Source organism: Hylaeus volcanicus, chromosome 4 (assembly GCF_026283585.1).
Source record: "Hylaeus volcanicus isolate JK05 chromosome 4, UHH_iyHylVolc1.0_haploid, whole genome shotgun sequence".
In the NCBI taxonomy this organism is placed as follows: domain Eukaryota; kingdom Metazoa; phylum Arthropoda; class Insecta; order Hymenoptera; family Colletidae; genus Hylaeus; species Hylaeus volcanicus.
The window spans coordinates 18,690,452-18,706,917 of NC_071979.1; the positions used below are offsets into that span (position 1 = coordinate 18,690,452).

General features: G+C 41.5%; 1 protein-coding gene across 4 annotated transcripts in view; it reads left to right on the forward strand.

Annotated features, from left to right (window-relative positions):
• The window catches only part of LOC128875378 (teneurin-a), a 770,168-nt gene that overhangs the window by 317,861 nt on the left and 435,841 nt on the right, over positions 1-16,466 (forward strand). For all 4 annotated transcript variants that reach the window (XM_054120900.1, XM_054120902.1, XM_054120903.1 and 1 more), the window contains exon 7: positions 12,258-12,431. In XM_054120900.1, coding sequence (XP_053976875.1) covers positions 12,258-12,431 — 174 coding nt within the window. The remainder of the gene's footprint in view (positions 1-12,257; positions 12,432-16,466) is intronic.

Genomic DNA, 16,466 nt, shown 5'->3' on the forward strand with positions numbered 1-16,466 from the left:
GCGTCTTTTCTGGTCGATGATCGAGACGATAGGATTCAAAATGGGCGTGCTTGTGATTTCCTTGGAACTCATAATATTTATGGTGAAACCAAGTGAAATTTTATTTAATTTTCCTCTATATTACAATAAAAAAGTAATGGCTGTTCAATTTATACGAATGGTGTTAGCCCTTTGCGGTCGACGACATTTTCGGGCTGGCGAAGCAGCAGGTCCAGTCGATTTTCTCAAATGTGTCGAGTGTCTTACAGCTACAATAGCCACTGGTCTCGTGAGGTTGTAAAGTCGGTCGGAAGTTGATTTTTACAACTTAAGCCGACCGCAATTAGTAATATAACACAGAATTACAGAATTACAGAATTATGTGTGAACACTGAACAAACATAAAAAGAATAAAGTTATTGAAATATGACTCCCGTTGTAAAGATCGATTTCCAACCGATTTTACGACCTCACAAGATCCCTACCAGCAAGTATACGCTAGCTCGATGTCTTAGAATCTCAACGCGATGCACGAGAAATGTCGAGTACGTATCTATTAGTTTGTCCACAGATTGGTTCCATCGCATCTCCCCGATATTCGTCAGGCTGAAAGTGTTACAATTAAATTCGGATTTCTCGTGGCGCCTACTCGGTCCCCCCTAGACGACGTGCGCTCCGACATCGTAATTGCGATGCTTCGAGAAACGGCCGAGGGCGAAGGATCTTAAGCAAAGGCAAATGTTCTAGACGCGTCGGCTGCCGTCGTAACAGCGTCGTAATCGACAAACTACCTTATGCGTCGGCTCGTTAAATAACCAATGTACTCTTGGTTTTGAGAGTTAAGTTCATTGTTGTCGAATTCAGCAGCGACGCGGTGGATGTAACTGGTAGCTGGGAGTTGGGTAACGACGAGCTGCCGCTCTGTTTGCCAGACTCCGCATCGGGGCGACTAACGCGGACAAAGAGGCTGAAAGTGGGTGGCGAGCGAAGGGAACGGGGTGAAAGCAACCAGAAAAGGAGAGCGAGGAACAAAGCGGAGCGTAGAGGAGGCGGCTAGGGTAACCGAGTTAGCAGTTTAGTGGCGCGAGCGAGGCTAGTTAGAACCTAACCCAGCGAAGAAGTTGAGGAGAGACTGGTATTGTTTCGGAATGTAGAGTTTAGAATGGAATCTAATCTCGTAACGCTGTTTTGGCGATACACCTGATCAAGGTAATTGCTGCCTACGCTGATACTCACAGAGATCTTGTTAAGTGTCGATGCTGATGACTACGACGTAGATGGATTTACAGTAAACAAATTATTTCAGACCCTAAGCATTTGCAATAAGTAAATTCCAAAATAAATTCTCAAGATTCCCGCTAGAAGTCGCCAGATGACAGATGAATCCTTCGAAGCGAGTGTTGCGCGGAAAGGAGCAAGAAAAGGATAGGAACAAAGCGCAGCGGCGGAGGAGGTGGGAACGGTAACCGAGTTTGCAGTTAGGCGGGTACGGGCTAGTTAGAGCGTAGGTCAGCGCGGAAGTTAGCCGAGCGACTATATTGTTTTGGAATGTCGAGGGTATTTAGGCCCTAAATTGGTCCGCGGACGACGCTCGGCCAGCTTCCTCGGTTGCGCCGCGTAACGCAGTTTTAGCGTTACCACGGAGATGAGAAAGTAGCTTTGCGGCTTCTCGAGTTCTCCCTGGCCGACGGTAGCGGCTGGAAGCCAAACTTTTAAACGAAATTTCGACCAGGATCTCGTTTGCCCGTGTTTCGTTGACGCGGGATCCTGGCTACCGAATTAGTCTGTCCGCTGATACCGCGATGGAGTCGACAGGGGGCTGGAGAACGAAGGCTCTGGGCGAAGGGGGTGGGTCCGGTGGACCAGGGCAAATATCGAGGCCCTGGTGCTTCACGGATCGTTGCATCCGGGAATCCAGCGACGCGGGCGAGCAGCCATTGCCTCTGCTTGCTGAAGTGTGATCGCATTACACGTAGATTCCGTGGAAATTAGCGACGCGGATTAAGACCCGGGCCCTTGCTGTCTATGTAGCGCTCCTCGGGCTGCCACGCGCACATAGGGTTATATATTAGGTACTGGAGCCTCTCCCAAGACGGATAGGTGGCTGAGAGTCTTGCCCTTAGGGCCGAGTCGGTGAGGCGATGGCTGTTAACACGGATCGGTGAATCGAACTTCCCGACGATTATGTATCGCTATCGTCGACATACCTGATATACAGACATTTTATTCCTCTATAAATAATGGTCCAAAACTAATTGAAATATCGAGAGAATTTAAAAAGCACAGGAGTAAAAATGTAAAAATTATTTGTAGAAGTCGAAATTATAAGAGTTGTGTCCGAAAGTATCCGATCTTGTACTGCAGCAAGAGAAAGAGTTAAATATATTCAGTGGCGATGATGTACCCTTCAGTGTACTTTGCTTTCGAAGCTACAACCTTGTTCCAGCGATATTTTCCCTTTCGAAACCATTCAACTTCCGGAGTAGCCAACAGGTGCTTCGTCGCGTTCCTTATTATTTGCTCCGCGTCATTGAATCTTCTTCCCTGAAGAGGATTTTTCAATTTTGGGAACACCCAGAAATCGCAGGGAGACAGGCTGGAACTGTGTGGAGACTCAATGTAACCTTAATGTAACAAACACACCCGGTAGTAACGGAAGTGTTAATTTTCTTGGAAATATTGGCTTCGTAAGTGAGCTTGCAAGACCAATAACCAATAACCATAGGTAATTGCTGCTTACTTCAAGGTGAAGCTTTACGAAAAATTTAGAAACCATTACGCTACTTGTTCTTGAGGAAGGGAGTCTTGCGCGTCTATGACGTTAGCGTCGACGAGTGAGCGTAATTGTGCCGAGTCCCCTGACGGCCAGCAATTCAATAACGTGGTTTTCGGCTGGTCTGTATTAGACTACGGTGATCTAATGTAATATCAATCGTCTTTCTGGCGGTGAGCAGCACGGGATTAACGTGGGCGAGCCCTGGCCGTTGGGAACCATTTGCTAATAGATGCCACGAGATGCCTCCATTAGACCGCAGGGACATTCCGACAGGCAATATAGCGTCGAAGATTTAGAATAGAATTACAAATTGTAGGATGACGTCAGTCACGCATTGAATATTTCTTCATACTGTGCTCGATATTGTTAATTATCGACAATTGGACTTCGAGAGGCTCGTGTGCCTTGAATGATTATACACAAGATGGAACAAAGTAGTAACACTCAATTATTGGAAACAAAATTACAGTTTTATAAATGAAGTTATCGTTCAGACGTTACATCGGCTTTCCTAACCTTTGTTTGCATCCAGAGAACAGGAACGGTATCGCGGAGGAATAAAATTGCTTTCAGAACGATGGCAGAGAACCATGCATCACCGTACTTGAAATTCTCTTTCGTTACAGTTACGATTTGATCAATTAAAGTATCGGAAACGCTGAATACTTTCTGGATCGCCCTAATAAATCCCAGACGGACCTCGATATTGGCTTACTCGACCAGGAAAAATGTTGTCGAACCGGCCGATTAATCACCGATCTGTCGGATTATTTAAATTGCAAATAATGCGGGTAACAGCCGTATCTTCGAAACGGACGGGTCATCCGATCCCCCGAGCGGCGATTTAATGTGAAACACGATCGTGGGAGTAGCGTATAATTTATAACCAAAAACGGCGGGGGGGGGGGGGGAACTGGAACATGGAAGAAATATCGATAGCGAAATGGAAGAAAATATATTTTTTTTGTTTTTTTTTTCATCGCAAACCCACGGCAAAAAGATAGCGACTGGGCGGTCTGGATCGCGGCCAGGTTTTCTCGAAATAGGAATAATTTTAAGCACCACTTGAAAACTATGCCAATAGTCCGTGTTCGCCATTATCGTTACCGTTGCACTTCTTCCGCTTCGTTCTCGGTCGAAAATCCACGACCGTGCGGTAACCTAATATCGGGCTTAATCGTTATACCTTTCGCAGGAAGCAAGTAAAGAGTCTTTTTCGGGGTAACGGAAATCTTAACAGGCTGAACTTTATCGGATGATGAAATGGGGGAAGAAGGATGATTCTATTCCCTGAGCTGGAATAAAAATGTCTAACGGTCATTTGCTTAATTCTATTGTAAACTTTAGATATATGTTTACGCAATAATGTGTTTTAATGCAATGTTTTTATGTAAAAATTATATTCTACTAGCTGTGCTCCGCGGTTTCACACGCTATGCTTATTCTATGTATATTTCCACCACAGCCTCACCCATCGGGTCCACAATTTGGCCAAAGACTTTCTTTTTATTTAAGTATTATGTAGGGTGAATTTAAGCCAAATCGGTCCATAAATAAGAATTTTCGAAAATAATGACCCCAGCGCAACCTAGGGGAGTCTAAGAAACAAAAGCAATCCAGAGCACTGCACGAACATATGTTGCGAATATAAGGTAGATAGATTCAGTGGTTCAGCCGTGATATGGTCAGATATACATACGCACCAATGTTTTTATATATGTATTAAAATACTTCTCCTTCATGTGGTATCTTTCGGTAACTTTCTTCTTGCCACTATGGAGTATTGTTTTTGTAATATCTTAAAAAGCGAGAATGCCTTCGTAAAGCTTCGCCTAACACAATTTGTAAAATATTATTTGGAATTCTACTAAATATCTTCGACTACTTGGTATTCATTGCAATCTGTTACAGAAAACGTAACAATATTCAATATTTTTGTCTTTGAAATATTTAACTTGTAGATATTTCACCTACTGGTTCATATCTTCTTGTGTAACTTATAATTACTAACGTTTCTATCACATATTTTCGATCACTTTCTATTAATCTATTATTACATTAATATCTTAGAATCTATTACCATTGTCTAATGGTTTAAATCATTTCAGTCTGAATACAATATAAGTTTAGCATGGTTCTCTACTGTAGTGGCTGAAAGTATACATACGACCGCAAAGGGTTAGTAATGTTAATACACGTTACTCCCTTCGATTAGTTTCTGTTCGAATTAATACAAACTACATATTTTCAAGCACAATTTTCTTATAATAAATACAATTGTACGATCTTAATCGAGAAAACTAACACATATATCCCAATATGATTACAATATTCGTAAATTTTCGATGCGAGAATACGTTTAGTAACCGGATTGCCATAATTCTTCGCAAGGATGTCGACTAAATTTCTACCAACGCGAGGACTTGAAAGGAATGAATCTCAAGCGATGCTCGAGTGGTCAACGAACGTTGCGACCGCAGTGCCGCTGGTGTATCCCGGGAAATAATTCGTATTTACATGAATATGTACCGTCGGACGTGACGGAGGCATTAGACCATCAAATCGAATTACCAGCGCGAATCGCTAACCGCATCAAGTCACTGTCGGCCACCTTGCACACCCTTGCAGTGTCTGACTAACTCTATCCAGGCAGCGACCACGGATGAGGGATAACCTTGGCTCACCCCTTTCGTCCGTTATGCTCCCGCGCGATCTGCGATTGGCTGCCTCGGCGATTGACTAGACTTCCACTTCGTCAATGTCTATATCGGGATCTCGCATCTGATTAAGAGCGTAAATAAATAACGAGAAATCGGCCCCGTTGAATATCCACCCCTCCACCGCTGACATCCGAAGAGGATTCATGTTTAAACGATCCCGACAACGCCAATTTGCATCGTTTCAGGTTGAAACGAGCCGGCCGACGCGCGAAATGGAATCACTTTGATAAATGCGTGGGCGTGATACGCGTCGACGGACCAAATTAAAAGTTATAAATTTCCTTGCGTCGGTTGCAATAACCTAGACGCCACGCACCGTTTAATCTTCCGCGACTCCGCTCTCGGGGGGTAAATACTAACCGAAACGCGCAGCGCCGTTTGCTTGACTGCAAACTGTCTCGCTTATTGGGTCACTTCGACATCCTTACAACTCGGACCTTACGGTTTGTGGAAGTGAAGATGTGAAAAAGATAAAAGAGAACGATTCCCTTTTTTCCTGGCACAGTAATGCATTCCGATAATAAAGGAACCGAGTTACATTTATTTTCAAACTAATTATTCTAAAGATATCTATCGAGCAACCCAGTAAAGTTATAATTCAGTAACTGCTAAATACTGGAACAATCTCGCTTCTGTCCACAAGATCTATTTATTCGTCTCGCTGTGCTCCGTCTCAAAATGTCGAATGACAGCGCTCCACCGAATGAATAATTTATCCAAACGTTAATTTGTCGCGAGCAGCACGTCCACGTCCGCGGAACAGGCAAATCGAAGGAAACGTAACGTCGGATCCGTTCGCGTCACTCGCAATAAACGGGGCGTCGGGACGCAGAGAGCCGTGAAAATAACTCATCGCGGATTCACAAGGGCGAAACGACGCCAGCCAGACGTTTTTCTCGTTCGTCGTCGACGCGCGATATCGACTTTGTAATTGAGCGTTACAGGTGTTCCCAACACTCGAACAATGCCGGAAAATTGTTCAATAACTGCAACGAATGTACATTTCGACGGTAAAGTTGTCCAAGATACGGGATCGACGCGGCTGCCGCTGACAGAAACGCATTGCGCATTTCACGGTCCGGTTTAATTAAGCAATTATTACCGCTTATTACGGAAAATATCGAGCCCAGCTCGCACCAGAACGGTCTTCGTCCCTTGTTCGTCTGTAATTTCCAACCCCCCGACCAATCTTCCTCGTACGTTTTCAACGTAATCGTAACCAACCCGGCAATCGCGTTGACGAGCTCACAGTATTTATCACATTCGGTGCTGTTTTATTCAGTGTTTCCCACTGATTGTGAGTATTCGGTTTAACGTAACAATCAGAGCACAAATTCTCCCCCCATTTGTTTTTACCGTAGCTTTAAATATCTTTTAAACGTTGATTTTCTTTTTGAAGCCGTGGGGCTGTTAGTAGTTAGGTGGCATTGATTATTAACACGTTGGCTGCGGGACGATTATTGCTGGAAATTGTAAAAGGAGAAAAGGTGTAAATTTAAAAAAAATATCCGCTTATAGAGAACGATAATGTGGAACATTTTTATATTTAAAGTTTATTCATAGGACGTTTACTTTCAAAAATAAAAATTAGAAACTTAATTGACTTTTTCCTGAAAATCAAACTTTGCAACGAACTTCTAAATTTTGAATTTTTATTTTCGAAACTAAGCACCTTATGAATAAACTGTAAATATAAAAAAGTTTCTTCTCATCATCCCCTATAAGCTGATATTTTTTTAAAAGGGTTAATACGGTAGCTCTCAGACTGAAACTAGTGAAAATTTCCGCAGAGTAAAAATATTGTCCCGAGACTCTTGAAGATTAAATAATTCAACACTTGTCCTAGTATTTAATTTTGTAACCTCACGAAATTCACGAATTCTAACCAGATTAGAATTCATTACCGTCTCACCTGCGAAATGGATATTTTAGTTCCTTAATGGAAAGTCGCGTCACCCATTTCTGAATGACGTGGCGACCAACGTGTTAAAAAGTTATATGGATTAAATCTGGAGAGAATGTTGACCCCTAAACGCTTCGTCTCTCGTGTCCACGTCACTGTCTGCTGCATATTAAAACAGACAACCATCGAATTACCAGAAAATCGGTTCCGCGTCTCCAAATTTAAGCTCTCCCGTGAAACGCTCGTCGATTTGCCACCCGGAAGTTGGTGCCAGTTGCGTCACACCACGAATCCGCGTTATTCGTCGAAGGTGACATCGTTGAACGCCGCAACAGACGCAAACGTGTTGCGCTTCGGTATCAATTATCGCGTCAGGGAATTTTAATGAAAAACGAAACGAGTCTCGCGCGTTAATGAGCAAAGTTTTCGACCTGTCGACGCCGTGGAAAGCGAGTTTGAACGGTCTAATTACAGACGAACGATTCTTCGCTATGTAGGCCACGCTCTCGTTACATCGTCGTTACCGTTTAACGCGCCACCGTGCCATTCAACGTCATTCGCTTTTTCTTTTTTATCCACCTTTTATTTCTTCTTCGCCTTCTTTTTTTTTTCTCCACGCTCATCACCCGTCGTTCACGCGTTAGTCTGGTTCCGTTCACCTAGCGAAAGCCGGCTTAACGTAACAGCACGTTTCAGTTCACACAAGCGCACAGCCAACCTCGCCGCACTAATGCACTTTTCTCTCTTTGCACATTCCTTGACGCACAGGTCTGCCCAGGCCTATTTACTTCACAGGTATGTAAATTATGTGTGACTGTGGCGCTGTGTAGCTCTCGATGTTGTGCTTGCCAGGCGTATGCTTCTGAACAAGCTCGAAACGAATGCGCCTCACGCTTACAGCCATTGGGAATTCATTATGATAAACGCTCGATGGATGTGCATTTTGTATTCTTCAGGAATCGTGTACACGATACAGAGAGGTATCTGTATTTTTATAGTCTTTTCTTTTGTCGTTTAATTTAAAGAAAAGGATTTAGTACATAATTTTATTTAAATATCCAAAGTGAAAGTATAGAATACTGTGGTCAAAATGTGAATATTACAATACTATGTTTTTACTTTAACCCTTTGTACTCGGAGCCATATCGTTACAGAATGTGCAAACAAGAATCATGTCGTTTTGCATAACGTAATTTATAAAACATGTAATTTACTGTAATGATACTTGAGCTTGTATGAATCTTTAGACATGGAGGAACATATTTGTGTCAAAAATCAAAATTTCCTTGTTTCCACATCACACTTTCTGATACAAGTGCTGTTTGTCGTTTTTTTAAGGTGTAGACTATTCACAGATTCTTTTTCCATGTAACACAAGCTCACATCTGTTATAAATATATCTACTATACTACACGTACCATATATAAATTTTATTTTTCGTGATATTTGAATTGAATCTTTCAAGGAATCATACACTTTTACCAATTTTACGCTCCCATAAGTTTATCTTGTGTAATCACTAATCCTTTGCCTGGACTTACGATGTCCCCTCAGAAGAGACATCCGAGTGCAAAGAGTTAAATATTTCCGGAAACCATGTATAAACTCTTTCTTCATATTATAATATTACTTAAAATAATCAGTTTGTATATCAATGATTCAGTACTATACACGCTGCAATACAATTTTACGCCCACAATGAAGCACAGGTGTACGCAAACGAGAGCAAGTTGCGATCGCCGAGTTAATAGATTTTAATCCAAATGGCCGAAGACCAAAATTCCATTATCTAGCTGCGGAGTTGCGGCAGCCAAGTTGCACAGCTTCGCGAGAGCGTAATAAACCACCGTATTGCAGTTAACCTTGATTTACAATAATGTCCCCTGTAACATTAACAGCCCCTAATGGTTATGTATTGCCTCAATTATATATAATATACATATATATTTAACACACTATCGATCCACCCAACGATCGTCCCGTGTTACAGGCACTTTCTGTCGCGCAACCATGCTACGATTGTCTTGTGCACAGGATACATGGATTACGTTTATAAACTACAGATTGCGCCAAGCAAGTGCGAATAATTCGCGCCAAACTTGTTAATCGAGTTGAACAAATGACTACTAGAAGACGCATTTATCTACCAGCGACGTACAGCTCCTTGCTAAGTTAGAATAGTCGTGTCTGCATCCAACCCCTGCAATGTATCGGGTTGTCTGGAAATCCATGCCGATTTTTGGTAGCTGGTACAGGTCTGAATATATCGGAATGCTTGAAAACAAATAAAATACATTTTTAAAAGTGGAAACGTTGTGGAACAAAATGGTATCTATGTTATTTAACATTTTATTTGCCGAAAGGCTATCTAGACTTTTTAATTCCAGTATCTACCTAGAGGAACCTATTAACTGTGTTTTTGGTTGTCTAATAACAACGTTTAATTCAAGGAAACAGACGAGGTTTTCAATATACCCAGCAACAGTATGGAGAATTTAATGTCAGCCTAGATTAATACACACTATCGTACAAAATCCTCTTCTAAGTTGTAAACTGTTTCTAAGTCGATTGGTAGGTAAAATGTTATAATCCATATACCATATATATACCATATATATATATATATATATATATATTAATTATGGAAAATATACAAGTATTGTGTAGAATGTACAGATAGAAGGCACATTTGAATTTTTCTTAAAAATTGGTACGAACTTTCTGGGCAACCCAATGCCCATGATCTAAACACTTTTGGTCGTTTAATCAGAGATATATTTTATTTATTGGTTTCATTTATGAACAACAGATCTACCTGTTCAATTTTATTCGTGAAATTCTCAGAACGAATTTAATTTCTGTTACTACAAATATCAAACGTAATTCGATACATGGAGCAGGAACGTTGTCGATAAATTGCGTATAATTGAAATTGAAGTGTTACACTTCGTTCACATAATGCATAAATTTGACTAAACAATAACGACAGTGTTTATTTTCCGAGGCTATGGGCGCAACGCGGCGGTACTTTCATGGAGTACGGCCTCGAATATTTGTGCTGCTTCCAGCATGCCTGGCAGCCCTTCCTTTGTGCCCTTTATATTTAGGTAACTTTAATTATTCCCTGGGAAGAGTTCCTTACAAGTTTGAATAACTTTATAAGCAACTTGACTTCGGAACGCCCGCAACACGAAGCCCTAAGGGCCGGAACGTCGCAGCGTGAGCGGAAATGAAAAATTTTTAGAATTGTCGTTGCGGCTTTGACGCCGTAATAAGTGTTTATATTTAAAACAGGGAAACCTAACACCACGCCAGTGCGAAAATTGGCTTTCATTGTTAATTTGCGTGCACAATCTGTTTATTCAGTTTCGTGAAACGTGCACCGTGCACATGTACAAACGCATTAATAATATTAATAAAATGTAAATATTAATTTCAGTTAATTTAACGATCAAACATTCCTCTGAATTAATATTTGTTTATTGTAAACCCGAAGTAGGAATGTTCATTATATCGTACAAAAAATACAATAAGGTTTTTGTTATCAAAGCCAATTGTACATGAGAAACAAATCAGTAAATAGACTTACTACGCGTAGTTTATTTGACCAATACCCACACATCTATTCATACCAACGTTATTAAATATGTTTCGTAACAAATTCGACACTATTCGTCACTTTCTTGTCACTTTAAATTCATGAAAACAGACCAAGCGTAACTATTACAGTCGATGATTCTACAGCTACACCATCTTCTCGTTAGAGACACCAACACCTCACACAAAGGAAGATGCATGCTACGGGCATCATAGGCAAACACTCAGGCACGTCGCATCCACAGCATAGAAACACACTCGCATTTGCATTTTGCGTGCCTCAGCTATTGCAGCTTTTGATGTGCACTTTTGGATAATGAGCTCGACATTATAATAATGCGGTTAATACCAGGATCGCAAGGTTCCCCTACATAACCCATGTCTCTCTCTCTCTTTTTTCGTGCACACCAGGAAATCGAACACAGTCCCGCGCGAAATATATCCTTGGTATCCGCATGCATGAAACTTAATTAGGAGATAGTTAGTTATTGATGCCGTTTAATTTCTCGCATTTCCACTGGGCGGTTATCGCTATTACGTGGACCCAGCCGCGAATAAGGGGACGTAAATGAGACGGAATGGACTTTAATATAATTGTATCGATATTTAAATTATTCTTGTTATACAACATGTGTCTAGGAAGTATTGAGACTGGTTGTTTTAGAATATTAATAGGAACACATTTACAAATCTACATTAAAACATTCAAGAATTAGTTTTATTTGCCATTTTATTTAAAACAGTGTTGACACTCGTTCGATTAAAATTGAGTTCTATTAGTGCGAAAATAGCTTAAATTAAAGACGTGGAATCTTTTCCTATCGCTTAACCCGTTCACTGCCAGGCATATTTAAAGCGTTTTGCCTTGGGCGCCAAGATTTAATACAGATGTGCAATCTAGGTTATTATTTTTATAATAAAAAGTGATATTAAGTTTGTTATTTTGAAAAGAAAATTGACGATCTTCTATTGCAATAACTCGTGACTCAAAAGGCTATAAACTTATCCCGTGTGTAATTGCAATCAATTTGAACTACAAGACATCTCGTAGTTGGCAGTTAATGTGTCAAAGGTTAAATTAGACTTATTAAAATGAATAATCCAAGCTCGTACAGATCCATAGGTACAATTAATATCCAGAATTGAATTGAAATCAAGTTACATAGAAAAACGTAGAATTCTAGCCGTCTCAATGCTTCAGATGCACAAGTGCACGTATAGAATGCGGACGTTTTATTGCGAGCAAGTGCGACAGTACGAATTTCCGCATGTTTCTTTGCAGACACGGGTAGAGATTCACCACCGGAACCAGCGCCACCGGAAGTGCCGCCGCGCGGCCCGTCTCTCCACGCGACTCACACTCTGCGATCGCAGCAAAATCGAAATGGTTGCCCGCCGAACGCTACGGGAAACTTCGCCGTGCCAACTGAACAGATGCAGACGGAAAAGTATTCGGGTAAGTTCTATTTTCACTATCCGACCACCGTTCGGGATTTTCCGCGACTTTCCAGGCACTCCAACTCAACCGAATTTGAACGCACCGTGTAAACTTGAGATTAACTACTTCCCTACAGGGTTTTTCAATAGTCGATTTTTTGGAAACATGACGTATCCGTGGACTACTTTTTAGGTATTCGGGGGCTGTTACGAGAATAGGTTCAAAAAATTCCTGACAGGAATTTTACGTTCTATTTTACTCTGTGCTAGTAGAAACCAGCGAGTAGTTAAGGTGTGTATATGGTCAGACATCTCAAGAAGACAGGTTTAGGTATTTTAACCTCGACGCCATTGTTCAATATTTTCCCCGCACAAATTTTGCACGATATACTTCAGAGATTACGTTTTCACGCATTTAAATTTTGCCCTTTAACGTGTGAGCATTTTTGAAAAATGCACACGATTTATGAGTAAGTTTTGTTCCATAACGTAAACAATATTTTATTTCTTGTATATATTTTACTGCATACCTTAATACACAAACTGTTTGGCTTGAATATCTTTGGACCCATCGATGCGTCCGTACTCGTCAAAGGGTTAAACTTGATATTTTCCATTTTAATAATTCCCCAAGGTTGTCTTCGAGTATTAACTCGCCGTGAACGCGTGTACGGTTGCAATAAGAAGCGATAGTTCGAATTGAACCAAGAAGTACAGAGTATAGAAACGCTTCACAGCGAACAGCAACCCTTCCAATGTATCCCCACGTGACGATCGCTGACGCATCGGATTAAACTTCTGCGCGATTGCTCAGAATTAATTAGGGAACGGCTGACGAAGTGCACGCGTGGGCGGCGTCCCTCATTATTTCCGCAGCCCTTCGTGCTTTATTGAAACCCTGAAGATACATTACCGATGCAGCCGTTAGTTATGAAACTTTCAGAAAGATAAAATTTCCGACGAGCCGAGAAAGAAAGTCGGGCAATCTGGCTCGCTTCGGAGGGAGGGGCGGAAAGAATTTATTAAAACTGATTACTATTTAATTCGTTGAAGCAGGAATGCAACGGAGCGGATCTGACAATGAGTACATAGTAGAAAGAGATAGAATACTGCAAAAGTTGGGCATACGAGGGTAGAAAGAAAAAAAATCTTTGAAGATCTCATCATAAATCGAACTAGTCTATAGTTACATACGAGAATCACCGAACTTCGGCAAGAGCGAACAACTTCCACCACCTCGTCGACGTGACGTGGACCAGGCCCCGTAAAGCCGGCTACATTGAGGTCTTCCTCAAGAGAGAGTGGGGGTCGCGTTTCCTACTTAACGGCGGAAAAAGGCGCGCCACACACAGAATATGAAAAACACTGCACAAGAAAGTGAACGTCGCGAAGATTGTAAGAACGCGCAGTGTAGATTTGTTAAAGTTAATTAAAGATTGCATCCTCACGTAATTACAAATGTCTTACATGATAGACCCATAGTTCGTTACAGATCACAATATGGTCCAAAACAGCCTCGCTTTCTCCTTCAAAGCGATACACAAATTTAACTGTACGTGCGTAATTGACTACTGGGTCAGGTAAATTCTATTTTCTATGATGGGATCGAAAAGCTTCCTATCTGATGGAGAATATGTATTTCTGTTGAAGGAAACTACGTAGAAAATTTGTATCCATCCTCAATAAAGCTGTCTAAAAACGTTACGGTTTACATTTGAATGACTCTCGTAGTATCTCTGTTTGGTTCTATAGTTAGGACAGATAGAAGGTCCGTCACTCGTTTGGTTCCAGTGGACCGAGTCGTTGCGGTTCGGTTTTCAGCCAAGGAGTGTTTAATTTTGCCTCGTAGCCCGGTTATGTAGATGCGAGAGGTCGTGAGCGTTGGAAATCTGTTTAAACTAATGGCGAAGTAGACCGGGGGATTTTGCATTAACGCCCCCGTTAATTCATTGTAAATATACTCAGTGTGTATTCGTTTCTCTATATTTCTATGTACATACCATTAGTATATTGCCCGGTGACTAAACATCGTTTGTATCGTTCGTAACGGCGCGGCCCCAGGAACATTTTGGGGCGCGGACCAGGCCGCGCTTGCGCCTTGCGTTACGTGTAGCTCCGCGTGTATTCCGTGTTATACGAGCGATTTACATACTGCCGCGTTCGATTCACGTTTGCCGATGCTATAAACACTTCTACGATAATCGGGACGCGGTATTAACAAGCGTGGTTATTGACGGTCGTTAATCATCGCAGCTGCCTGGAGACGATATTTTCGAGTGTTCGGCCGTGTTACAACGCGTTTTAGGATCACGACACGGGAATGAGGCGACTGACGGGGTGGAGTCGAATCACCATCGACACCTGTCCTGGCCTGATCTTCGAGGCGAACGTGGTACAGATGATTTTCGACGTCGATTCGCCTGGATTGCGAGATTTCGGGGATCGATGCTGCTTTTGTCGATCGTGGGTTTATCTTGGCATGGTCAAGTTGGCGCTCATTGAAGCATTTTGTTAGGGTACAAGACTCTAAGCAAGGTAGCTCACCAGGTACATCGTATAGTGATGGGGATACTATGCTACCGGTTATTAATTTTAATACACTATCGTATTTGTGATTTTTTTCGAGGAGCGATGCGAGTAATAAGCTATTTTGTGATAAATTCATTTTTATTAAAATGTAGTAATCATATTTGAATTAATTGACAGGATTTTCAAACAATTGGATAAATGATTTACTTTGCATTCATTAAAGTACTCGCTCTTAGCAGTACACATAGAACCGCACATTTAGGGCAATCTTGTTATCAATGCTTATGAAGTTTCAGCTTTGACTGCTTTCCATTTCTGTTGCAGTACATCCCACAAATTCAATTCCTCTTGTTAAAGTTGCTTTTGCAATGGATGAAGATTTAATAAAAACGGAAAGTATACGATTTAACAATTTTAGACAGATATTTAACAACAACATTTAACATCGTTCTGCCATGTCTTCTTCCCTCAATTTTGCGAGCCGCGGTTTCCTCAGCCAGGAATTTTACACAAACATCTGCCCATTCTTCTGAGAGTTTTGGTTTAATTTAAAATTCAGAACTAACGTTGGCTAGAACTGTATAATAACGAGATTACGAATTCGTTATGACCGACGATTGTTTGGTTTAATAACATCGTTCCACGTTTTCCTCATATACCTATCATGATTTCCAGGGTGCACGTACACGTTTGGCGTATTTCACCTTTTCTGTTCGTCTTGATTTATGGTCGAAAAAATCACAACAGACAGCAATGCTTGAAACTGCACCGCCAGAAGTATATGAATTCTATTTTATAGCCGAACGGTGTTTTATTCAATGCGATTACTTCCGGTCGCTCTGTAAAGCAATACGAAACGATTGGGTGGCTCTGTATTTTCCTAGGATCACTCGAATTTTACGGGCGGCGTTTCGTTGCTGTATCGTTGCTCGGTGCATGGCTCGCTATGTTTACACGCGAATTTATAGTAATGCATTCTCGATAAGCCGTATCGCTTTAACGGAGCGCGAAGGTTCATTGAATGCGGCGATTCTTTCCATCCGTGAAAAATCAATACCTTCATTGCCGACCTTGTTCCAATTTTTATGTCCCTCAATGAAAACAAACAGCAAAACACTTTCCCGGTTGCTCGTCAACGTTAGATCGCTTACTGGTTCGCGTGCTAAACTTAAATATAAGCGATCCTGCATCATACTAAATAGGAGTACGTTGTCTAAGAAAAATATTCTTCATGGGGTTATGTTAATTACAATTCAATTGGATTTGCGGGCTTTTATACATGTGGCGGTGGGACGTATGGTGATAGTGTTTTATCGGAGAAGTCGCAGGTGTAAATGTGTACCATTTACACCATCGAATCGTTTGTCTCTCCTCGTCCATCTCCGCGTCCGAGAGTATCATAATGGCGAGTAATCATCGAGAATCGAAAACTCTCTATTATCACGGCGCGTTAAGTCCGTCGCCAAAGCGTCAACAGGCGACGTGATGGTGATGGGCGAAAAATCGAGCGAGCCGCCATGGTTTT